General features: G+C 45.7%; 1 protein-coding gene across 1 annotated transcript; it reads right to left on the bottom strand.

Annotated features, from left to right (window-relative positions):
- Positions 1-10,685: 10,685 nt before the first annotated feature.
- On the bottom strand, positions 10,686-25,497 carry LOC133351844 (protein shisa-like-2B). The gene is made up of 3 exons (XM_061567407.1): positions 24,927-25,497; positions 13,530-13,678; positions 10,686-11,016 (listed from the first exon to the last, which is right to left on the bottom strand). The coding sequence occupies exons 1-3, from the start codon at positions 25,148-25,150 to the stop codon at positions 10,811-10,813; spliced, it is 579 nt and encodes a 192-aa protein (XP_061423391.1). The 5' UTR covers positions 25,151-25,497; the 3' UTR covers positions 10,686-10,810.
- Positions 25,498-27,212: the final 1,715 nt, after the last annotated feature.

Here is a 27,212-nt window from a genome sequence, read left to right as displayed (position 1 = left end):
GTAAACTACCTTGCCTGGTATAAACGAAGTCGTGGGTTCGATCCCGACCCTGGTGCTTGTATATTTGGAGTTTGCATGTTCTCCGTATGCATTTTTCTTCGGGTCCTCCAGTTTTCCCCTCCACATTTATAAACATGCTTTATTTGGCTGTTATAAATTACCACGTTATAAGCCACTTCGTTCAACTACCATTTGTGGCCAGGTCACTTATGAAAAATATCTGTTTCCCTCAGTGGGCCTTACCTGGTAAAATAAAAATAGTATAATACTTTAGTGTAATTGCTTTGTCTATGATTTAGTGCTTTGAAAAATCGTTCACTCACATATCCACTCACCCACCGTCTTCAAATGTGTCATTCGGGAAATGTGAATTTAAATGGCCCATGACCACAGTCGCACACATTAATCTTGTTTGTGGCATGGATGGACATTGTCGTTTATCTGAAATCGCCATCTTGGGTCATGCTTGCTTACTGCACCTGTTGGTTGGTGAGTGTGTCATACATATAATTTGCTTCGTGGTCATCAGCATATCCAACGTTAGAATTAATTTGGCTACAATTAGCCCATTAGCGAGATATATGGAAATATTGATTAACGATAGCTTTTACATAATGTCCCTAGAAATGTGTTTATTTACTGCCCTGATTCCACAGCTGGACGAAAGGCTCCCCATGCATTCTCCATCATGGGGATTGTTTGGCCATACTTTATACTCGTGAGTATGGGTTGGGAAAGGGAGAATACTGAACTGGTTCAGATGTTATTCACTAATGTTAGCCGTGACAGAATTGATCTCAGGTCACCAGGCTCATAGTTCTAGATTTGAAGTTTTCGGGACTTACAACGAATCATACTTTGTTTTTTTCGGTAAAGTCACGTAGGTAAAAAAATAAAATAAATTAAATCACGACGTTTCAGGCGCAACACAAGCGTCCTTCTTCAGTTGGGGACAACTTCGCGAAAAGCACAACCGCTAAAGTGTGTCTCAGAGGTAGCTGTGACGAGTAATTATATCGTCGCGGGGGGATGGGGGGAGGGGGCATGGTGAGTGTGGGGGCGGCGTGTGGGATGGGAGGTAGCGTTGTGTACCCCGAGCAACGATTGGAGTTCAAACTGAGGCCTTGTAATGTAGATGGTGGAAGTAAATAAGCCGCCTTTTGTTATGCTGCAGGCTCATAGTGTGGCCCTTCACCAACTTGCACTCACAAGTGTGGTTAATTATTACCCCGTGTAACAATGTTTTTTGTTCCTTGGTCGTAAATGTTTTTTTCTAATTGCTTATGCCTAAAAAGTACAGAAAATGGCTATTATTCCCGACAAACTTTGCTTTTTACTTAAGTATAAATACAGGTTAATTTTGATTCATATGTTGTTGTTTTCTGACTTTACGTGAACGAAAAGACACAAATTCGCCCGTTTCTCATTGAAAATAGGTACATTTCAAAATATCACTGTACTGGTCACAAAAGAAAAGTTTGTGGGGAATAACAGCAATTTTCTGTACTTTTTAGGCATAAGCAAATACGAAATAACACTTACTACCCAGGAACAAAAATTGTGTTACATAGTGTTATCCTCAATCAACCCTGGTGACAGATATGGGGAGGCATTCATCCAGCAGTGGAACTGTCGGCGATTATACAGCAATTCTATCAGAAACGCCCCTGGCTACATAATCCTGCAAGTGCCTCCATTAACATATTGTCTATTGCAAAGGTTTGGGCTAATAGCATCCATACAACTACTGTACAACTATTCATTCAGCTTCTGTCTGCTGCCAGATCGGCCGTGATTTTGCAAGAATCATCAACGATGGTGCGGTGTGGTGCTAATTATTCTAGCAGGAGTGCTCTAATGATGTCTGTGCCAAGTATGGCATCTGTCTCGAGGCAAACCGATAGTTTCTGAGCCATTATATTTATCATAATCATTGTGATGCTTTGGGGGAATTTTTCATTTGTTTAAATTGTCTGAATTCACAGTTATAAAATAGCTCTTTATGAGCATAAGTTTAGCATCTGCTCGTTTAGCTTGTATGGCATCTGTGCACTTAACATCCTAATGCAATTGGAGATTATACAGAAAAGAAAAACCCTAACTTATGTTGCTTGGATAAAATGCACAACATTGCTGCGTTAACAAAAATCTATTGAACGTTGGATGGTCAAAATGATTCATAATTCACTATGTAACACGATTTTTGTTCCTGGGTCATAAGTGTTATTTTCTAATTGCTTATGCCTCAAAAGTATAGAAAATGGCTATTTCCCCCCACAAACTTTGCTTTTGAAAATAACACCTACTACCCAGGAACATTTTTTTTTACACTATGTATATAAAACAGTTATTTCGCAGTCCCTTGTCAATACTGTACGCGAATTTTTGAAAAACTTGTTCAACTCAAGAAAGTATTTTACTTTTATCGATTCTATACTTGAGTACGAAGACGATATTTTCAGGAGCTAAATGCCAATGTCTGCTAGGCACGAGAGGGCTTTTGGAGAGAATTCGTGTAGTTTTACTGTTCCTTCTCCGTTGAAGGAATGCAGACTGCAATGGATTACTATATGATCCATAGTTTTGGTTGCATGGCCACAGTCCCGCGGGCGTTTGTCTTTAATTTTCCACTTAGGAAGATGTATGCAGTGGCATGTTGATGACCTGATGCGGATGATGGTTACACGAATGTCTTCGAAGAATGCCAAAGCCACAATGTACGATGTTTGGGTCTCAAATGAGGTGTTTAATATAATAAACAAAACAAACACCGTTTATCTATTAAACCATAAATAGTGATATTTATTGATGGTCGCTTGGAACATTGGGCCTTTGGGCCGGTGCTTAGTCGCAATCATGACGCCAGCACACAATGACCTCTTGCGAATAACGTCACAGAATATTGAACGTGGTGAAGCAGACGGTGTTGTATAAAACAGGATGGCCGCTGGATTCTAAATCTGGCCAGCCGCTGGATTCCCAGGTCATTCTTGGACAATGGGACCTCCTCCTGATCGCTTGAGTTATCACCTGGTGAAATAAATCAACTTGAACCGTGGACCTCTGGAACGAGTCCAGAGCACTGTCCATTACACCACAGCAGCATGCATCCACGATGCTCAATATAGTGAGGAATATTGATTGCTGCATCCTAGCACCAAAACGTCAAGGGCAATGCACGTTCTTATGAATCTCGGCAAGCGAGGCATTTATCATCAAGGGTGAAACCTTTTCTTTGACACGAAAATTGGGCTCATAAGTGGATTTAATGGATGCCAGTTTTCTGCCATATTTTTCTGGGAAATAACAGCTCGAATTTTATATATAAATACATATAAATACATAAAACACAAATGTTACCAAGGAAACATGGAAAGATTAATCTTCATTTGAAGTCTATGTTTAAAATAAAAAATGGAAAATCGAGGTCTGGTACAGATGTCAATTTGCGGGGGGTGTTTGGGAGTGGGGGGGGGGTTGGAATGTAGCAACGTGAGTTGGAAAGTGGGAGATGTTCAAGTTAAGTGGGAGTAATTGATTCTAGATTTGAAGCTTTCGTGACTGCAAGGATTCTGTTTATAAACGGAGTGGTAGCTCCTGCAATCTCTCATTTACTTGATACAGCTGTCGTGGCAGTGACAGTTCCTCCTGAAGACGGAAGCTTGTGTTGCCTCCGAAACGTCGTGATTTTTATTTTATTTTACTTTTATTAATTTTAATGTTTTACCTACGTGACTTTACCGAAAAACCTAAGAATATGGGAGTAATTGAGTCGTCACAATATTTTCTCTGCGTGAATAATCTCGTGTTTACATGTCCTTTCGTGCGTGTGCACATACAACGTATCGCCACTGTGCCATTTCACCGCTTGTTGAGGGCCTCAACACGCTGTGTGGGTCGTAGGGGGGTGGGGGTAATTTCACTATACTTCACCGTGTTGGTCTGTGCACATTGGGCGAAGGCGGGGGAAGCGTAGACATTGGAGCATATCAGTGATGTAGCTATCGAGTGTACAGGCAGTGCAACTGCACCGGGCCGTCTGGCCAGACGATGTAAAGGGAGAGTGAAATTGAACAGGGGACCCCCATTTTATTTGTTGCACCAGAGCCTATGCCAACTACGCTGCACCACTAAAGCGTAAAAATGCCACACAATCATGAATTTTTTTCTGAAAGACAAAAGTTATCGGTACGCATTTGCCGGTACATGTAGCATCGTGGAAAATAACACATTAACACCTAAAACGTTACACTTACGGGGGGTGCACTGTGCACCCGTGTTATGCATGGTGAGTGCCAATCATAGCAATGTTCAGGCTCAAACCTACTTAGTTTCCAATATCTAATGAGATAAATTTAGTCCTAGGTCATTTCATGCGTCCACTACAGCATATAGACGAATTGCCTAGTTTAAACGTTGTGAGAACTAATTTTTACAAATATGGTTGACATCTCGATTTAAAGCTTTCGTGACTGCAGGGATTCATCTTCTTGGTTCTTTCGGTAAAGTCACGTAGAATGGAAACAATAAAAATAATAAAATAAAACATAATAAAATATTTCTCACGACGTTTCGGCCACAACGCAAGCAGCCGTCATCCCCGATAGACCTGGTCTTTACTTGATGACGGCTGATGACGGCTGCTTGCGTTGTGGCCGAAACGTCGTGAGAATTATTTTATTATGTTTTATTTTATTATTTTTATTGTTTTCATTCTACGTGACTTTACCGAAAGAACCAAGAAGATGGTTGACATCGTTACCAACAGTGATTTTAAAGGCAGAATACACAAAACTGTGTAAAACGATTAGGAAAATAATGAGTATTCAGAAGACTGAAAAAAAACCATTTAATATATCATTGCACGTAATTGCATCATGAAAAACGAGGTTGAAGATTACGAATTCCCAAATGGTGACCCTTTGCAAGAAAGGTTGGACCGTTAGTCACTATAAATAGAATCATGAAAATCATTATATATCTAACAATAAAAAGTGCACATCTCTGCATTGCTCTTCACCTAATGTACTGAATTATGTGACCTCTCCTTGCTTGTTTTAATGGATTCGTTCATACAACTATATATGTATACCCAGCGGCGTATTGAGGTATGGACCCTGGTGCAAGGAATTAAATTGGGGGGGCGGCGGGGGGGGGGGGGCTGTCCAATTTCCATCCCCTTTGTAGCATGGTATCAGGGCCTGGCCGGTCCATTTGCCCCGATGCAATTGCAATTACCTGCGTACTCGATAGCTCCGTTACTGCAAGAAAGACTTGTATCTCCACGTGCTACTAGTGAGGCACCTGTCCACCCATCTGACGGTTGAAAGTCTAAGAGTTGACGTGAAAAAGGTCACGGGTTTAGTCACGATAATCAAAACGGGATTGTGCTCTTGTGCAAATGTCATTAAAATTCATAAATAATGGCTAGAAGTTATGTTTAACTATGAATATTTTATTTCCACAAAATAATTACACCAACAATATGGCATCATACATAATTTAGCATCTCGGTCATTTCATGCTTCGTGAGTTGCTTTATTGTTCACACTGACTTTGCACTTAACTGTTAACTTGAGCGACACCATGAATGCAAATTGTTTTATGAGAAACAATAATTCGAGCTGCATGGTTAAAGATGAGTAATGATTTATAAATCTTCATTGCTTAGTCAAGCAGTAAAGAAGCCGTTTGTGCACTGCACTGCACTGTGGAACCCATCCATGGGAATTCAATTCCTGACCACAATACATTCATTTTATTAAATGACCAGATAAGGCCCACTGAGCTATGTAGGTCTTTTTCAAAAGCGACCTGGCCACAAACGATAGCTCAACGAAGTGGCTTATCATGTGGCAATATATAGCATCCAAATACTCTAAATGTATGTTGATTCTAAATGTGGAGGGAAAAACCGGAGGACCCGGGGGAAAATCCTTACCACGGGGAGAACACACAAACTCCAAATATAACAAGCGTCAGGGTCGGGATCGAACCCACGGCCTCCTGTATACCAGGCGATGTAATTAACACCTCGCCACCCCACCCCTAACGTCTTCAATCTGCACTGGCCATCATGGTGAAGTATGGGTAAACAACCCAATATTCAACACGGTGTGTGGGGTGGCTTTCATACAGCAAAGGGATGTCAATTATGTTAACAGCCAGCAGAGACATGAGGTGTACAGTTGATTAGAGGGATAAATAAATTATACTTGTTCTTTGATATGGATACAGGTAACTTGATTTACACTCTAGACATGTGCATTGTACCTGTGAGGTCAGTATCTCTGCATACTACTTCAAGTTGATGGAGCTTGTGTTCAAGATCACTGACAGTACAACGATATTCATGCATCAATGTAAACTTTAGACACTGAATCACAATACAGTATTGTTACAACACAGCAAATGTAATTACTGAAAAAAAAAACATAATTTACAGTACGTTTTTTAATAGCTGTCCAAAATACTGAATGCAAGAAAGCATGCATTAGAGTCAATCTTAACTTTGGAGTTTTCGTGACTGCAGGAATTATTCTTTGGTTCTTTCGGTAAAGTCACGTATAAAGAAAAAATAATAAATTAAATAATCGCATACGACGTTTCGGATTGCAACACAAGCAATCATCATCAGGTATAATGAAATAGCGACATAAAATCTAACCAGAAAAAATTATAGACAGACATATAAGCAGACAGATATCACCAAGATACACAGAGCGGGCAACACAGGTACAGAGAGGGGTGATCGTCTCTGTGGGGTGGTCTGTCTATAATTTTTTCTGGTTAGATTTTATGTCGCTATTTCATTATACCTGATGATGATTGCTTGTGTTGCAATCGAAACGTCGTATGCTATTATTTAATTTATTATTTTTCCTTTATACGTGACTTTACCGAAAGAACCAAAGAATGCATTAGAGTCCTTGGCCAAATCACATTTATTTGTAGGGTGTCGCTGTGATGGCTAATATACACCAAAATCATATTTTTTTTCACGTTGTCACCCCTCTTGTATGAAATGGTATGACCCCTCCAATTAAATTCCCCCATGCATGCACGGTGTAATGCAAGTACCAGAGAAACCACACAATAAAGCACATCATTCGAATTATGTGTACCAAGTAATGGGAATGTTGAAATAGACATATTATTATTTTGTGAGACTGCATGTGACAATGGTGTATACATTTCGAACAAAAAAACTGAACGTATTCATCACTGGCACTGCCGCAAAAGGAAACGTTTCTAAAAGGTGACGTTTCGAGAAATGTCTCTTCTTCACCTCACACAGAGAGGCCAGATAGTTAGAAACGAACGGTGGCGAGATGTTAACTACCTCGACTGGTATACAGGAGGTCGTGGGTTCGATCCCGACCATTATGCCTGCTGTATATTTGGAGTTTGCATGCTCTGCCTGTGGTTACGTCGATTTGTCTCTGGGCCCTTCAGTTTTTCATCCAAAGACGTGCGTTTAGAAACATGCGTTTAGAAGATTTGGTTGCTATGTATTTCTACATCAGCCACTTCGTTGAGGGGCCGTCCATAAATGACGTCACGCGATTTTGGACGATTTTTGACCCTCCCTCCTCGTCACACGGCGTCACAAAAAGTCAAACCCCCCTCAAATATGACATCATAAAGCTCTGCCCCCCCCCCCCCCCAAATAAAACATGCTTCAAATCGCTTTAAACCATTTTCATGGTAGTGCGTATTTAATGTGGCGCTGCACTCTGATGTTGTAGGAGAAAACATTTATGAAAAAGTATATTTAATTAAGTAGAACGTGTTGTCTATATTTATTTAAAGTTGTGCATTTTGATGTGACGTCACATTTCTCACCCCCCCCCTCGTCACACATCGTCACAAATGCGTGACGTCATTTATGGACGGCCCCTGAGCTATAGTCTTTGCCAGTTGGGACAAAACGATAGTCTATAAGCATATTAGTTGCTGCGGCGCCATATTATTAACATTCCTTCCCTTTATTAATTATAACCTTACTCCCTCCCTTTGATGCTGCTAATCCTGCATAATGCACGGGCATAATGACTTTAAACCCCTCGCCAAAACTCCTACGCATTTCACAAGTAGTGCTAATCGCATATCTGCATTTCCCATAAATATGCTAAATTCCTCTTGATATGCAAATTATTTTGTAAAGACGCTCTTCGCTCCTCCATATCAGCAGAAATAGTCGCCTTAAGCCTGGAGCGTGCCATTCAGACTCTGTCTACTTGACAGACCTGTTCTCCACCTGAAGAAGGCTGCTTGTGTTGTGGCCGAAACATCATGAGAATTATTTTATTATGTTTTATTTTTATTATTTTATTACTTCCCTTCTACGTGACTTTACCGAAAGAACCAAGAAGATGAATCCCTGCAGTCACGAAAGCTTTACATCGAAACAAAACGATTACTTGATGCAATGTGTAGGATCTGTTTCTGTTGCAAGAAAGCCTCTCCTACACCAAAACCTCCAAACCGTGTCAAATCTACAACCAGGTATTACATTTGCTCCTGTTCGATTTCACCTGGATTTATCAAGGCATTACTCTATAGCGTTACTTCCTATATCTTCGTGTTTGTGTGCGCGAAAAATAGCTCGGCATTACGATTGTACAATATTACAAGACTGAAAAGGAGAATGAATGAGTGCTTTTGTCAAGTTAGACCATAATCAATGACTTAATCATTTATGTGCTAGATAGTGTGTGTGTGTGCATGTACGGTCCGTTGTCACTCTACTGTTGGATGAAGGCCTCCCCATGCTGTGTTGGTCATGGGGGTTATTTGGCTGTACTTCACCACGCCGGTCAGTGTGGGTTGTTGATGGTGTGAAGCATAGATGTGAAGGTGTAGATGTACAGAGCAACAACGTGTTTTTTTCTCCACTGCTCTTTGCTACCCTAAACTAAACAATTTATTTTATTTTACCAGGTCAGGCCCACTGAGCTACATAGCTCTTTTTCAGAAGCGACCTGGCCACAACAAGTGAGAACTCAACGAAGTGGCTTATCATGTAAGAAATTAATAGCAGCCCAATACTCGAAAAAAACATGACCCGGGGAAACATCCACGCGACCACAACGAGAACTCCAAATATACAGCAGGCGCCAGGGTTGGGATGGAACCCATGTCCTCCTGTATACCAGGCGAGGCAGTTAACATCTCGCCACCACGTAGCATTGCAGCCTGCCAATAACACATGTTTACGAATGGTTGTCACCCATGTGAGCACTATGCAGACTCAAGCCCGCTTAAGAGTTTGAGAGTCCTAAAGAGATGACTTGGTATTGGGTGTACTGGATGAAACATACCGAAAACAGTTTGCGCTTGGTCCATTTTCCTATTTGTGCAGTGTAACTGTCAGTTTCTACAGATGATTACATATCCGCTCATAAGTCAGTGCCTTTGGGAGTCGCATGTGTGATGTTGTACTTTACTGCCTTTGTATTTCCTCGAAGCACCCAGAGAGAGAGATAAGAGAGATAGGCAGATAGAGCGCATACAATTGTAGATTTATGAGATGCAAGATATAACGTTGTTAAGTACAGATAGCCTGCAGCTCTAAACTGTATAAGCATTAGCGTGGGGCTTTAGACTAACGAACCGCCCAAAATATGACATTGGCCAGGGCAGTCATATGAGAGCAGGTCAGATTTCATGGAGGGTACAACCACATTCAGAAGCAGTGGCCGGCAATAACGCGTCTGGATGTGGAGGCAGCCAAAGGTGCCAGACCTTGTTTTTCAAAAACGTGTCTCAGGTGGCCTAATAAAACGTTACATTCTCCACAGCTGCCACTGCACCATGAGTGTATCGATCAACTCATAGTTTTTATTTAATTTCAGTCAATTATGGCAATCCGTGGACGAAAAACATAAAGAATCACGTCTATGCTACCGACCAGAGCACCACGATGACGAGACGGAATTATCCAAGTCTGAATGAAGAGGAAAAACTAAAAGAATGTAGTGACGTTATTACACATGGCGTTTTCGTCGTTTCTCTCTCTTCGGGAGCGAGTGAATACTCTGCGCTTCACCGATCGAGTCACCTTATAATATGGGGGGTGCCCGGGGGGGGGGAGTGCCCACCCCTCGCACCAATAATATCCAAGGGTGAAGAATTACATTATTGACTACTTTAATCAACTGCATAAAATGCCATGACTAAATTAAATCCACAGACTGGGATTTGACTGAACTTTCCGCAGAATGTCCATCGACTCGACTGACTGAAATTAAATAAACGCGTGCAGACTGCATTAACACTGATCTCGGGTGACTCAACACTTATCATTCCCATGTGGCTCCAACTGCACTAGATGCTGTGACTGTTGACACGAAGAGAGACGGGCAATCTGACCATCGACAGCCTGGTGCTGTCATACAATGCAGTTTTAGCCTTGGGCTTGGGACCAATGGCTGGACCATAAATATTACATTTTGTAGGGCAGGTATGGGGGCAGGCCCAATTTTCACGAGGGTACAACCCCTTTCAGAAGCAGTAAATGAAAAACAGTGTGTAAATGACCAAGTAGCATGCTCTGGTTCAATTGGAGGGGGGTGGGGGGAGCATGCATAAATTAGGGGGTGGGGGGTGACACCAGCCAGGATTAAACAAACCTTAAACAAATGTGAAACGCCAGACAGGACAATTAACGATATGATCTGCTTTTGTCTATCATGCACTCTGCTCCAGCTGTCAGGCCCGACGTACGTGGAAAGATAGCCACTGGTGATGAATATTGCACGGGGGTGGGGGGGGGGGCTCAGCCCCCCATAATCACTACGGGATATCACTAAGGTATGGCGATGGGCGTGCTGATAGCTTCGTGAGTCACCACTTGTGCGGTATGTGTGATGAGCACTGGGACCCACGCCTCTCTGGGTGCCCTTTGATGAGCGTGATTGTTGCTGCTCGAAACTCCGTTCTCCTGTGATCTGTCGAGCACCGGTGGTGACCTTCCGACACAGCCAGAGGCTTCGCCGGGGGTTTTGGCTGCGTCTGTAGCAGAAATTAAGGTTAATTAAGGCAATTGCACGTGAAAGAAAAACACATTTAAGGCTGTTGTAACATATAGCATTGACACATAGCCTTGTACGACCTATTCGGTAAACACGTACTTGTCGGTGCTGCCGTTGTAAGCGGTGCACAAACAAACAAGGGTGAAGTCTCCAACTCTTATCCACTCTGCCTCTCTCTGGCCTCTGGCGTTGTTTTCTCTTGGCCTACTTGGTTAGGTCATGGCTCACCTTCCAAAAAGTGTGGAGAAATCTATTGCTCGAATGAGCTCATCTTATTTACAGCCCTGAGGCAGTGGTGGAAATTCCACATTCCTGTTTGGGGGGGTGGTGAAGTTGTGGGGAAGTTTTTTTTTCCCGCAGAACGACCACTGTTAATTCATCCACAGGGTGGTACTCACTTTATCGACACCGGAGGGATGATGGACTGAGTCAACCCCCAACCAGGATTTAGAGCTGCTCGCTCTCCCGCTGAGCCACCTTGGTTGATTAATTATTTCTTAATCGTGATATCTCTAATACCTTCGAATGATATGCAATCATTTATGTAAATGTTTTGGCCATACAGTAAGGTCCTTAATGAAGAAAACTAGTTTTATTTAATACATTATTTGGTGATACTGTATTTTCAGTGGTGTACAATCACAAATAAAACAAAAAACTCAACACATTTGATCATAACACTGTCGTAAAAAACTTATTAAAATTGGGTGACGTTTTGGGCAATAATCCTTCTTCACAACACATAGAAACCAGAGAGTTGGAGTGGCTTTATTTAAGATCGGAACTATAATTTTGACAACTGAAAGCCATCTAATTACTTTGACCACTGGTTGACATTTCCCTGATCCACTTGAAATATTTCCTATAGATTTTTAAGGTCAGATAAAGTTCATCGGATAGCATTCCGCTTAATTATTTTTAATTGCATTAGTCAAAATTGCGTTTCTATATGCAGATGATGTTAGCATGATACACGAATGACTGTAACTCCATAACGGATAGAGTGATAGTCAAAGTTGATCTTTTTGAAAATGTAATCTTCAGGAACGGAACGCATTCAATGCTAATTCAGAGTGATAATTTGCATGTGCGTGCACACGTGCTCAATCATCAGCGACTGATTAAAATCATCAACTTGTGACACTTCAACATCTTTATAATAAATGGCTGATAAGATTGACACAGGCGCCATGTTTGAGTGGAACTGGCTGGCTTAGTATCACTCAGTAGAGAGATGCTCCATAACCCCCCAAAAAAAACTATATTATGGATGATATTGGTCGCGAAAATCTACGCCTTAAACTAGAAAGATTCTGTAGCCAATGGGGTTGGGATGTTAGTGGTTTTGTTTCCATGACCCTTAGGGTCATGGGCCAATGTGAGAAAAAGGCATTCACCATGGACGGGGCTCGTGGCTGAGTTGACGTGGCTATGTAAAAGTAAGCAGAGCTGGTGGAGGGAAGAGCTGCCAACTCACCATGTGTCATTACGACTGGACTATACTTTGCACTCCAATCGTGCTTTTGTATTGTTTGTTCTTGTGGACACTTGTTGAAGAGAGCTTTATAGCTCATCGGATTCCTCCATTCTGATTCGTTGTTGAGGCTTCCATATAATTGGTAGCTTTATGTGCCCCCCCCACCCTTCCCTCACGATTCCCCCTCCCCGCCCAAACAGGGATGTAGCTGCATGTGTTTTTAGATATGGGCTAAGAGACTCCCGCAATATTTTGTATTGGTCAGTACACACACACATTGACACGGTTATCACACATAGACTATCAAAACCAGTCGACACAGACACACGTGCCGCACACGGCAGGAGGACACCCCCGACTTACAAAGTGTGGATCTGACGCTGTTCCCATGCATTGATAAGACCTCCTGTGCTCTCCAGTCACCTCTATGGTGGCATGCGTCGTTGCTGGATTCCTGTCAGAACAATCCAGTACACTGATCTGAGAATTCCTGAGCAGGCCACATCTGCCACGGTGGCGAGATGTTAACTACGTCACCTGGTACACAGGTCGTGGGTTCGATCCCAACCCTGACGCCTGTATATTTGAAGTTTGCATGTTCTCCTCGTGGAGGCATGAATTTTTCTCCGTGTTCTCCGGTTTTTCCCTCTACATTTAGAAACATGCATTTAGAGAATTTGGCTGCTATCAATTTACACATGATGATAAGCCACTTCGTTGAGCTATCATTTCTTTCCAGCTTGCTTCTGAAAAACAGCTGTATAGCTCAGTGGGTCTTACCCGGTAAAATAAAAAAAATAGTTAGTTTATAGTTTAGTCGATGATACGGCGGTAGTGTGTGTGCACAGTCTGTGAGCAAATATAGCGTACAATAATAGAAAATTATTATGGAAAGTCCTACCTCGGTACTCTAATTGTCGTGCCTTATGCTGATAACCCCTATTCCAAGCCAGACTGGGAACATTGGGGAAGAAACAGAGTGAGCAACTGAGGCCTGTGTACGTCCATCTGCTCACCGACGAGGTTCACGTTGACAAGGAGGCCTGCGTCATGCTTGATGCACTTTGCCTTGTGGCAAAAGAAAATGAAGCAGAAGAGTGCAATGCAGACGACGAATGTGATGAACACGGCACCTGCCCCCACCAGCACCACCACCGCGCCCAGCCTGTCATTGCCACCAACGTAGTCCAGAGTTCAGGGGGTGGGTGTAGGACACACAACAGCAGAAGATGCACATAGAGCTATGCATGCACGCGCTCACGTGCATGGCCCACCACACTCGTACAACAATCATTGGCAGCCGTGATCAATCGACCGCTGGATAAAGTCGTCGCCATCTCGTACAGATCTGCGAAGTAGCAATTCACCCTGGCAACTGCACAGAGCTGATTTGATTGCTCCATCTCCTCAGTGGACAACGTATTGTAAACGTTCCTGCCCTTGGCTGCCACTCTGGGGCCGTCCATAAATGACGTCACGCGATTTTGGACGATTTTTTACCCCCCCCCCCCCCCTTCGTCACACGGCGTCACAAAAAGTCAGACCCCCTCAAATATGACGTCATAAAGCTCCCCCCTCCAAAAAAAAATCAAACATGCTTCAAATCGTTTTAAACTATTTAATTAAGTAGAACGTGTTGTTTATATTTATTTAAAGTTGCGCATTTTGATGTGACGTCACATTCCTCACCCCCCCCCCGACCCTCGTCACACATCGTCACAAATGTCTGATCCCCCCCCCCCCCCCCCCATAGATGCTTAACGTCATTTATGGACGGCCCCTCTGTCACCATTAAGAAACAGAATACTTATACTGGAGGAATCTGATGCGCTATGAAGCTCTTTTCGATAGATGTCCAGTAGTTTCTTGACCATCTTCTCACTGAGACATGTCCTGCACAAGGCTGCTTGCACGTGTTTCCCTCTCTTTACCTCTTAATGTAAACTTCAACCATGCATCTCTGCAGCCTTCTTTGCTCAACTTTTCAGTTTTCATTCCATGTGTGTGCACACACGTGCAACACAACCAATTTGCTTGCGGGTTGAAACTGCAATCACTGGGGCTTCTTGACCCTTTACAAAAAAATCTCATTGTCTTATATATATGGTAAAACCATCTATTTTTAGAAAATTAGTCATTACTTATCCCATGGCTTTGTGGATAGTTACAGACGTATTCACCAAGGAGCACTGGCATAGCAAGGACCACCACTAATATAAGTTGTTTTAATGATAATTTGACTTTGCTGCACAATACCGCCAATTATTAAGAAATCTCACACACGTGCACCACGAAAGTCAGTAAATTCATTCTGAAATGAGCAAGCCCAAAGTCCCAATCCCCCAGCCCCAAGCCTCAAGCCCCCAACCCTCAAGCCCTAAGCCACAAACCTCCAGCATCAAGCCTCAAGCCCCCAGCCCCAAACCTCAAGCCCCAAGACTCAAGCCCCAAGTCCCAAATCTCAAGCCCCAAACCTCAAGCCCAATACCCCCAGGTGCAAGCCACAAACTCCAAGCCCCAAAACCCAAGCCCCAATCCCCAAGCTTCAAGCCACAAGAATAAACCCCAAGCCTCAAGCCCAAAGCCTTAAGCCACAAACCCTAAGCCCCAAGCCTCAAGTTTCAAGCCCCAAGGCCCAAGCCTCAAGCCTCAAGCCCCAAGCCACAAGCCACAAGCCTCAAGCTCCAAGTCCCCAGCCTAAATCTCAAGCCCCAAGCCTCAAGCCCCAAACCTCAAGCCCTAAGCCACAAACCTCCAGCATAAAGTCTCAAGCCACAAGCCTCAAACTCCAAGCCCCATATCCCAGCCCCAAGCCTCACGCCGCAAGCCGCAAGCCTCAAGCCCCAAACCTCCATCATCAAGTCACAAACCCCATCAACAAACCTCAAGCTCCAAGCTTCAAGCCCAAAACCCCAGCTGCAAGTCACAAACTCCAAGCCCCAAACCCCAAGCTCCAAGCCACAAGCCATAAGCCCCAAACCCCAAGGCCAAAGCCTTAAGCGACAAATCCTAAGCCCCAAGCCTCAAGCTCCAAGTCCACCAGCCCAAATCTCAATCCCCAAACCTCCAGCCTCAAGCCTCAAGCCCCAAACCTCAAGCACCATGCCTCAAGCCCAAAACCACCAATCACAAGCCCCATGCCTCAAGCACCAAGCCTCAAGCTCCAAACCCCAAGCTCCAAGCCTCAAGCCCAAAATCCCAAGCCGCAAGCCCCAAACTACAAGCCCCAAACTTCAAGCCCTTAGCCTCAAGGCCCGAGCCCCAAGCCCCAAGCTCAAAGTCCCAAGCCTCAACCCTCAAGCCCCTAGCCTCAAGCCCCAAACTTCTAGCCTCAATACCAGGTAATGGAGATAACAAGGCCACCACGGCACCCCACTTCCCCTCATTATATTATTATTACGCATCGCACCTCCTACAGCTTGGGAAAGTGTTGTTCGTAAATATACAGCATCACAGTCTTTTAAAGATATTTTATCGTCTCCCTCTGCTTTCCTCACTGCACTTCTCTGAAAACTGAGACTTTCTGTAGAAGACTCCAGTCGACCTTCACTCAATGGCCAATCGGTCTTACTCCTCTGCTGTTCTTGTGGTCTAACATTTACTTCCCCCTGTCATCTGAGCTGTCATCTCCATGATTACCATGCCCCACTGTTTTGTGCAGCATCTTAGAGGTGCGCTTACGTTTAGACACTATTTTATTCTGTGTTGTATTGTAGGTGTGAATACCAGTATTGGACACAGCTTGCCTAACTATGTATCTCCGGTATGGATATTGGTTTACTGTGCTGCAGGACATAGGTTACTCGTTTTAGGTGACGTGCATGCACTCATGAGATGCCCAGAGCAGGGATGCAGCCAGACTCTAGAAGTTGGGGGTGTACCATTCGGGTGTGGTTCTCGGTGGGTTTCGGTTACATTACAGAGATAATCTGTGAAGTTTGCTATTGTTATTTATAGGAGTAGTTCCATACACTATAATGACTGCATTTTAAATCTAAGTAACTACTGGATCCTAACTCAGTACTGAGCCTACTTCTGTCTGTGTGCTACTGTATTCAAAGATTATGTCATCATAAAAATCAGTATTTATCACCTTTGTTATAAGGGAAATGCCAGGAATGTTGTATGTTTTTATGCCGGAGGTGTTCGGATCCTCATGACACCCACAGTTGCTGTACCCTCTGGCACAGCCCAGGGTGGATAGCCGATTTCCTTGATCTTCCATCAGCACGGTTGGCGACGTACGGTGCGAAAGAAGTTGAACATACATCCTTTAAGATTGCAGTGCAATTGGCAGGTCACTCAAACACGCCAAATAAAAATACATGGTGTTATATTCACGACTGTAAATACAGGAGAAAATTTGGCATTAAACTAAATTATTATCTGACTGGCAGTAATTTACAGCAATCCAGCCTTATTCCTACTCTCAATTGACAATGAGAAACATTGAATAATGCATTACATGAACTCAAACATGTCCTACAGCGGTCACATGTTTCAAAGAGAGTTAAAAGCTACAATTTCTCGTGACACATATTTGACTGCAAACTGCTGCCAGGAATTACGTTTTCATATACAGAGAAGAAAACAATTTGCTTAGGTTTTTATTTTATTTTAAATATGCCATTAATGCAGCAAATTCATAATGAAGCCCTTAAAAACCTAGCAGTGCTGGAATTTCAAATAAGCGAAATATAAAATGTATGTCTTTTTATTTACATGACATTTACAAAATAATACCTTAATCCTTTGTTAGTTTCTGTGAATGTTACTGCTGACTCAGAATGAGTCAACTGTTTGTGTATTTAGGGGCACTTAAAAATGGGTCACTTTAAATTCAATAAATTATTTGGTGATGTTGCTGCCTTGGCTGTGGTGCACAAGCACAACCCACTCTTCCTCCTTGGTCTCTCTGTGCCATGAAGAAGGGCCATTACCTGAAACGTCACCTATTATATATGTTAGTATTTTAAAGGCAGCTTTACTGACTAATGTGAGGTTGTTTTTCCTATAGAGCACATGGTCACGGTGTTTACATTTTGCGTTATTTATGCATATTTGCAGGAGTCATCTGAAACTGATATAAACTGTAACGATTGAGTGATGCAATAAAAGAAAAATCATCTTGATTTAAATGAATCAAAGCAAAAATTCCAGATCATCTTATACGTCGTAGCTGCATCTGATTTTAGGATTTTATGATCAATCCAAAATTTTGGAACACAGCCCTCATGGGAAGGATTAAGAGTTTAGGTATTACCAGCGAGTATATTACTTTTCATGTGGCTGTAAGCGAACACGTGTGAAGAATTTCTCTCAACGTATTATCTTGCAGCAACATCCACCGTTGTACTGAATTTCTGAACAGCAGCTGCGTATCTTGGGCAGCACGGGCCCTGGTGTCAGGAGTTGAATGGGGGGCCCCAGTCAATTTCCCTCGCTCTTTGTAACCCGATACCCGAGCGCCTCCGGCATGTAGGTCCCAGTGCAGTCGCAACGGCTGCACACCCCACAGCCACTCCACTGCTAATGCTCCCACAGTTGTGGTCTCAAATACGCACTGACCAGCGTGGTGAAGTATAGCCAAACAGCCCCCATGACTGGCATGGCATGGGGAGGCCCTTATCCAGCAGTGGAATGACCTGTGTTGGCTCAGTACAGGAGCACACTTGATACGTTGGTCACCCAAGCAATCATGTTTGTATTCAACTAAATATTTAGGCAGTGATACAATTTAATTATGTAGTGACATAAGAAGGGAGGGGCTGCTGTAGGCTCTGGGTTCCCAGGTGGGTCCAGACGCGTAATCCCCTGGGCGCCAGGCGCTGGGTTCCCAGGGGGTCCAGACGCTTAAGCCTCTGGGCGCCGCCAACGGGGGGGGCTGTGTGTGCTCTGTGGGATGTCTGGTGGCGCACACGGCCCCACCCCTCGTTGGGGACTGGGCATATAACCGGAGCTCCCTGGACGATCGGGGGCCAGTTGTAACTCAAGACCCAAGACCCACGACCAGCCATCTGAAGACCCTGGGATGCTGTGAGAGCCAGCGCTGGGACTCTGGAACTCCCGACGCTACGACCTTGTGAGGGCGAGTTCCGGAGCGTAGCCAGAGTAGAGTATCTAGGCTGTGTAGCTAGGCTGTGTACCTAAGCTGTAGCAGAGTACCAGGACTGTTGGAGTGTTGTGTTGTAATAAAGAAGTTACCTCTACAAGTGTCTCCGGAACCTGTTACATTTGGCGTCAGAAGTGGCAATGGAGACAAGAGGTGAACCACGTACCTTCAGTCCTGATGGCGATGAAGAGGAGCAGGCAGCGATGGGGCGGCCAACGCCGGCCGACAGCGACGCTGCACCGCCGGCCGACAACAACGCCGCACCGCCGGCTGAGCAGCTGTCTGCTCCGCCGACCGTCCCCTCTCCAGCGTCGGGAGCAGAGATGGAGGAGGCGCTGCTTCGCCTCGCAGAGCTGCTCTGCGCCACCGCCTCCCTCCTGGGCGAGCTGCGGTGCTCGCGGCCGATGGCGGGAGGGAGAGAGGAGGCGCGGCGCTCGCCCGAGACCGCCGCCGCCATTCCCCCCACGGATGTGAGGGACACTTCCGGGTGTGTCGTCACTTCCACCAGAGGAGCAGTGACCGCTGGGAGCGACGTCACTTCCGGGCCCAGCGTGTGCCAACCCGACGACGCCGCGTCATCAGCGCTGCGTCCCTCACCGCCGGGTGACAGCTGTTGGCAACCTAGCACAGCGCGTCATCAGCGCTGCGACCGGACAGTGAGGGCGCCATTCTTACTGTAACCGGCGCCGGGGCCGGCACATGGACCGACACGCAGCTCGCCGCCTTTGCTGCTCTGGCCAAAGGTTGGAGGTCGGGAGACCAGGCCCCTGACATTTCGTACATTTACGCGCTCCGGATTAATGATTTTTTTGTTGATATTTTCTTCGTTGTCGTCGGGGAGTCGTGACTGTTGTTGGGTAAACTGTGTGGAGCTTCGCTCGTGAGTGTTGTCAATGTGTGTGCGAAACTTTGCTTGTGATTGTTAACAATGTATGGTTTATATTGAGCTTTGTTCGTGATTGTTAATGTATAGCTTGTGCTGTCATTGTTAACGATGTATATACTGTATGGGGCATTTATCTTGAGATGGTGACATGCTGCCAAGGATTGGAATTGTCATGCTGGCTCTCAAATATCTTGGGGTGCAGATCCTGACCAGGATGTCCCAGCGGGTGTTGCATGTCTAACACGAGAGTTGTGGTCCCGTCATGCTATGGCTGACGGCTTGACCTGACAGCCCGGAGATAGACACTCCGTGGCATGTCTAGCCTAGTGGGCTGTGTGCTCACATGGCTCGGAGAGTGTGGTCCCGTCATGCTATAGCTGACGGCTTGACCTGACAGCCCGGAGATTGAGACCCTCCGTGGTACGTCTGGAGCAGTAGGCTCACCCTGACGGCCCGGAGATTGAAACACTCCGAGGCGCGTTGAAACAGTGGGCTGGAGATTCGTGGTGTTCAGGTGTAGTTGTCCCGTTACGTTGGGACTGTATCCCTCAGTTGTTAGGGTGCATGTTGTGCAGGGAGTGAACAATGGGTCGTCTCAGATCGGTCGGTACAGCTATATGCTGCGATGCGAGTCTTGGAGAGAGATTGGGTCTCAGATCGGTCGGTACAGCTATATGCTGCGATGCGAGTCTTGGAGAGAGGTTGGGTCTCAGATCGGTCGGTACAGCTATATGCTGCGATGCGAGTCTTGGAGAGAGGTTGGGTCTCAGATCGGTCGGTACAGCTATATGCTGCGATGCGAGTCTTGGAGAGAGGTTGGGTCTCAGATCGGTCGGTACAGCTATATGCTGCGATGCGAGTCTTGGAGAGAGGTTGGGTCTCAGATCGGTCGGTACAGCTATATGCTGCGATGCGAGTCTTGGAGAGAGGTTGGGTCTCAGATCGGTCGGTACAGCTATATGCTGCGATGCGAGTCTTGGAGAGAGGTTGGGTCTCAGATCGGTCGGTACAGCTATATGCTGCGATGCGAGTCTTGGAGAGAGACTGGGTTGAAGTCCCCCCCGATATGGCCGACGTGCGCGGTTTTAGGATGGAGACGCCACGTTGGAAAGGCGGGGGGTGCAAACGGTTGACATGTAATGTGGGTGGTGGTCCTCATTGAGGGCTGCTGGGACGCAAGCACGGGATGCCTTTTGGAGATGCGGTTCATGCGTGCGGCCACCATTTATGGACAGGAGCAGGCAGATTTATTTTGTTTGTGTCATGTAAATTTTATATATATATATTTTTAAAATGTAGATACTGGAGCAGCCCTGAAGTACGACTTCTTTGCCCAGTACATGGATCGGCCCTGAAGTACGACTTCTCGACCCGGGACGTAGACAGACGTCCGGATAAGTGCGTGTAGAGGGATGCTCGACATGTTGGTCTTCGCCTTCTCTCCACCTGACGGATGGGAGGCTGGCAGGGTGGTGTGGATCCCTGCCATCCATGCGGTGATTGTGTGATTTCGGTTCGATTACCGGTGTTGGTTGTGCATCCAACGCGTCGGAATCTGTATATTTGTTGTTGTTAATTCCCCGTTTTCTATGCGGATCCCGAGGAGGGCTAGGTGGGCCGCGGGTCGTTTGTTCACGTGTCATTGCTTCACCTTTTTGTTGATTGATGCTTGTATATAGTGTAGAGTTGTACAGGTTGGTTATGGTATTTATGGTTGCTTTCTTGTTCTCTTTTCTTTTCCTGTTGAAGCTCGCGTATTTTTTTTTTCTTCTCTCTCTCCCTTTCGTTAATTTAAACTTTCTAATTATTGACAGCCGGGACGGCTGGAGGCTACATAGAGGGGGGTAATGTAGTGACATAAGAAGGGAGGGGCTGCTGTAGGCTCTGGGTTCCCAGGTGGGTCCAGACGCGTAATCCCCTGGGCGCCAGGCGCTGGGTTCCCAGGGGGTCCAGACGCTTAAGCCTCTGGGCGCCGCCAACGGGGGGGGCTGTGTGTGCTCTGTGGGATGTCTGGTGGCGCACACGGCCCCACCCCTCGTTGGGGACTGGGCATATAACCGGAGCTCCCTGGACGATCGGGGGCCAGTTGTAACTCAAGACCCAAGACCCACGACCAGCCATCTGAAGACCCTGGGATGCTGTGAGAGCCAGCGCTGGGACTCTGGAACTCCCGACGCTACGACCTTGTGAGGGCGAGTTCCGGAGCGTAGCCAGAGTAGAGTATCTAGGCTGTGTAGCTAGGCTGTGTACCTAAGCTGTAGCAGAGTACCAGGACTGTTGGAGTGTTGTGTTGTAATAAAGAAGTTACCTCTACAAGTGTCTCCGGAACCTGTTACAATTACATCTGATCTTTTTATGCTTTCTGTTATTCATAATACGATCTCCACTGTAGGTCAATACCCACTCATTGATGCATGATGGTTATAGCTCAAGTCAAGGTGGGGTTGCTTTCAAGTGCAATTTACAATGAAGTGGGAAAAGGGTACAGGTTACGATTAATGCAATGCAAAAAGCACCAGGAATTTAAACATCAATATGGCAGTTACAATGCGTGTCCTTGTACATACACAGCCGTATTGCCAATCCACTGCTGGATGAGGACCTCCCCACACCGTGTGGGCCATGTGACCAGATTTCGCTTGTCAGTGAGAGTTGGTGACAAAGGAGAGAGCGGGGGACAAAAGAACAACGCATCGATGCTGCTTCACAATCCTCTGCTGCCCACAACGCCTACAATACCTGTGGTATGCATGAGGGTGGCCCATCCAAGCAATACCCAGGCTCCAACCTGCTTAGCTTTAGAGTATGACGGAGATGTGACCCATTCTTGGTTATTTGGTCGTAACAATTTTGAATGTTTAGTTGGTTTATTGATTCCGTCTACAATGGATAATCTGGTGGCAAACAACAATGCACATAATACAAATGAAACACGTGTGAAGAAAGCGAACGTTATCGCCAAGTTAACCTCATTATAAATTGCATGATTATTTATTAAAAAATATATTGATGTTGGTTGGAGCATCCTCCGTGATGTAATTGCAGTTATATCCATCTTCTATTCCCTTGATGTGACTACTATACGTGTACGTTTTACTTTAAAGAGCCATGCAACGTATTTAAAACAATGCGGTGAAAGTCAATTGCAGCCGTTTGTCAATCGCTTCCTGAATGATAGTCGACCCACGCCGTGGAGGTTTTTCGACCATGCCACACCATGCGAGTTGGAGCGCGTTGTTGAAAGGAGGGGGATGGGGAGCCCAATCTGATTCAGATATCACTCGTCACTTATGTGAGCCGTGGGCGGGAATCGAACTCAAGTTTGCAATTGCTTCTCCCCTATCCCAATCGATCTCTCGAACGAGGGCTTAACTTACCACGTGCTCATTTCTGAAGCTCGGCCTCTTGCTAACATATTAAACCCTGCCCAAATTGCTCTTTAAAATCCACGTAGATTACAACCAATGTATCTCGTGGCTTCAAGTATATTTTGGCTTTGTTTTGTATTGCATACCTATACAGCATGCAGTGATGCGGTGTCACAGTGGTTAGCGTGCTGCGCTATGAACCTGGCGACCCTATATCGATTCCCTGCCACGAATAACGTCAGTGGCAAGTGATAATTACAAACGGACCCTGCCCTCCCTCCCTTCACCGGTCCTCATTAACCAGCGTGGTAAAGTATGGTCAATAAAGTAAGTCAAATCCCCATGACCGGAATTGCGTGGGGAAGTCGGTGGTAAGTGGGGGTGTCCTTCATTAACACACGATATAAGAATGGCTGGAATTAATTTATTTTATTGTGAAATAAACTTTACAATCAATGTTTCATTTTAGTCTGGAGATCTCTGCGGGAATGGGTGGGGGGTGACACATTTCAGGAGCGACGAAGCCACGTTTGCAATCGAGGCTTTACAAACGTAACAAGTTGGCTATGCAGTATCTTATCTTAACGGAACTTGTATAGCGCCTTAACGAAGACGTTTTTACGAAAAAAAATAAGAACGGTGTGAATGTAATGGTGGAGATGAGGTGCATGGAATTGATGAGAGGAAGCAATGGTGGCAAATCTGTGATGATGATGCGTGAATTCGGTGAAAGCGAAATTGATGACAGTAAATGATGACGAATGAATGAATGGGGATTGAGTGATAGCCATACAATGAGAACACGAAGAGGAGGCAGTAGCGGTGGTGGTTATGCGGGGGAGATGAAGGGGGTCGTCGGATGAGCTCGGGAAAATGAGTGAGTTTTGAGTGAGGATGTTAAACAGAAAGTGTCTGTTTAACATGCGCGTACCATTTAGTACGTGAATATTAAAACAGATGTTGTCTTCCATCGCACAGCACGTGTGTGTGTGTGTGTCCCCCAGAGGACCTCACTTCATATCGATTCGCACATATCACGGCCGAACTGATTTAAGGAAAAACAACAACGCACATATCTCTCGCTGAGAATTAAATGTAAAGCTGTTCATTTAATGCTTTCGTCGTAGGGATTGTTTCGACCATACTTCTCCACGTTGGTCAGATGCATGTTGGTCAAGAGGTATTGGCAGGAAGCGGTTCAGATATTACTTGCCACTGATGTTAGCCGTGGCTGGGAAAGGCAAAAAGCCATTACAAGGTATTCCTTAAGAATAGTAAGGATGATCATCTTGCCTCATTCAGTACAGATGTTGCATTGCCTATATATTTTCTTAGAAATACCAGCCGGCTGAAACATGGACTAAATTAGACGGCTGTGTCTAATTAAAACGAAGCCTCCAGATTACATCGCTCAGAACGAGCCCGTTCTCGACAGTTCTCGGAAGCTAAGCAGCACTGAGCCTGGATAGTGTTAGAATGGCCAATTATATGTATCATCCACGAACAAAAAAAAGCAGGTGTTATCGGCTGCTGCGGAGCTACATAGCACAAGTCAGTGCAGACAAATCAAATGTTGTACTCTACAATTCTACAACCACATGTACTACGCTCCCCGCCTTCACCAACTCACACGAAGCCACGTGGTGAAGTATGGCCAAATAACCACCACGACCCCATGCGGCGCGAGGAGGCCTTCATCCAGCGTTGCATCGAAATGCCCAAACGCAAAACGAACCACCAACACTCTCTCGCCGTATGATTTCACCCCGGGTTTGTCACGGGGACGATGGCTCGTGGTGAAGAATAATGACGGAATGGCAGCCGAGGTGATGGAACGCATCCGAGAGGGCGCGCACAACCGGGAGATGAGACGGAGCGGTGAAATCATCTCGCACGAAAAGTACTCGGTGCGAGTTTGCGGCGTCTCGCGGTCCCGCGAGACATTCGCAACGACTCGGAGAGGCGTTTCATCCAGCAGTGGATCGAGCGTGGCTGATGATGATGATGATAATGATGCTGCTTTAGGGTAGAAGACTCTCGGACTCACCCAAGCCGCCACATGTAGTCGTAGTTCTCATCGAAGTAGCGACCTATTTCCGAGCAGCAGTACTTTGCGTCGCTGAAGCCGCAGCAGAAGATGTCGTCGGCTGAGTCCCCCGGTCGAGGGCAAACGAAGCCGGGCATGGCCGGGTTCCCGCTGCTCGGGGTCCCATTGTAGGGAGCGCAGTAGCGCTCGGCGCTCAGGAAGAACGCGCGAATGTTGCAATCCATGGATGCGCGCTGCGTCGCAAACCAGTTGTCTCTCTCCCGCGTGAGCGTGACTTAGTAGTGGGAGGCGTGTGTGTACGTGGAAGCGCGCGCGCGCGTGCGTGTGTGTGTGTAACTTAGTGTGAGCGTGTGTGTGTAACTTAGTGTGATGCGTGTATGTGTGTGACTTAATGTGTGTGTGTATGTGTGACTTGGTGTGAGCGTGCGTGACTTAATGTGTGTGTGCGTGCGTGATTCAGTGTGAGTGTGTGATTCTCACCGCGAGGGTAACTGCGTGTGAACGCGTGTGCGCGCAGCGTGTGCGAGTGCGTGTGACTCAGTGTGACCATGTGTGTGTGTGTCATTTGGTATAAGCGTGACACTTAGCATGATTAAGCGCCTGCGTGACTTAAGTGTGACAGAGTGTGACCTCGTATAAAGGGTGCGTCGTTGACGGTGAGTGAGCGTGTTTTGTGAGAGTGTGTGTGTGCGCGCTGGTGTGAGCGGACGTGTCGCATTTAGCGCGCTGCGCAACGATCCCATGCGACCCGGGTTCGATTGCCGCTCACGGTCAACACCAGTGGTGATTATCTGAACCTGTCCTGGACCTCCCCTGGGTCGACTCAGCCTCAAATGAGTATCTGGTGCGGTGTGTAAACAGCGCCACTAGGGTGCTGGCCACACACCCACTCACGTCCCGTGCCGGTATTCATAGGTGCTCGCTACAAGCACTTGCTCCTACAGTCTGGTGAAGGCTTTACGGGGGAATCGTTGCCTTTGTGTCAAATGTGATTGAGCGTGCGTGACTGTGGCTCACTGTGAGTAAGTGAACAGTGCGAAAACTCGGTCACGAGCTAACCGCCCGCGTGGGCTCGGTGCCGAGTCAAAGAACGAATCGCCCCGTGGTTGACCTCCGTTTGCGGACGCTTTGTCATCGCACCGAATGCGCACGCCAAACGCACGCACGCTGCTTGCACATTCAATGTCCCTAGGTTGCTTCTGCGCACGCACCAGTGGGGGTAAACCGTGGATAGGGTGATTCGAAGTTGTCTTCTGCCTCGCCTGCTGTGCAGGAGGGTCGTGGGTTCGATCAGGACCCCGACGATGCCTTTTGTATATTTGCAGTTATCTGTGCTCGCTGTCTCCCTGTGGTGGTCGCGTGGATTTTTCTCCGGGTCGTTTGGCTTTGACATCCACAGTTAGAAACAACATCACGCGTTTAAATTATTTGGCTGCAACTATAGATTTCCACGTGTGATTATGAGATGGGCCACTAAGATGAGCTTGTCTGTGTGGCCAGCGCACTTCTGAAAAAGATTTACCCGTAAAAACAAAGTTTTTCACTCTAAATCCTTTATATGCGTGGCGGCTAGAGTCCCCTCGTCCTCTGGCTTGAGATGGCTGCCACCTATGGGTCAGATGATTGTCTGCCAGCATTAAGCAATTGGTAATTAAATATTAAATTTTTCTTCCCTAAACAGTGTAAAATTTTCGAAAAAAATGTTTTCACAAAAATTAATTGTCCCTCACAACGAGTCTGTGTGGAAAATGTCAGCTCGATTGGATCACGGGAAGTGGGTTAAAAAACGACCGAAAGATTTGCACGGACGTAAGCAAGCAAGCAAGCACGCAAGCAAGCAAGCGAACTTAATATAAAGGATTTAAAAATGCCTCATCGTTCAATGGGCTTTACCTGTAGAATAGAACACAGTTTAGGATACGGTCCTTTTATGAAAGCGTCTCCCGAGTCTATGCTTACTTTGGGAGAGCCTTTTTGTTTGCCCCCTCCATCATTGTACGCATTTTCTTCCCACGCCACCTACCGCCTTGTATCTATCTGTAAATGGTTGTGGAGTTTGTAAATCATTCAGACGTCCGTGCCTATTGGCGAATCGACGCGGAATTTGTGCGGCGTACCTTAGAAAGGTAGATGTCATCGTTGGTTGAGTGAATGGCGCTTGAATATAACGCGAGACGCGTGCCGTCGGTATGTTATGTTTTTTATTTGAATTGGCATCGCCGGTTGTAAAACATCGACACGTATACATTTCGCCTTAAGCACGTGTTAGATGGTCTTCCACATTCA

Source organism: Lethenteron reissneri, chromosome 39, assembly GCF_015708825.2.
Source record: "Lethenteron reissneri isolate LAM-NWPU_2019-01 chromosome 39, ASM1570882v1, whole genome shotgun sequence".
In the NCBI taxonomy this organism is placed as follows: Eukaryota; Metazoa; Chordata; class Hyperoartia; order Petromyzontiformes; family Petromyzontidae; genus Lethenteron; species Lethenteron reissneri.
Note: the sequence above shows the minus strand (reverse complement) of the source record. Positions and strands in the feature narration are given on the sequence as shown.

Bases quoted from the DNA above. Each gene is read 5' to 3' on its own strand.
- LOC133351844 (XM_061567407.1), bottom strand. From the start codon at position 25,150: ATGGATTGCAACATTCGCGCGTTCTTCCTGAGCGCCGAGCGCTACTGC. The intron at 13,679-24,926 runs GTGAGTCCGAGA...TGGCAATGACAG, and splicing joins GACTACATGTGGCGGCTTGG to GCTGGGCGCGGTGGTGGTGC. The intron at 11,017-13,529 runs GTGAGCAGATGG...TTTCTGCTACAG, and splicing joins TGTCAACGTGAACCTCGTCG to ACGCAGCCAAAACCCCCGGC.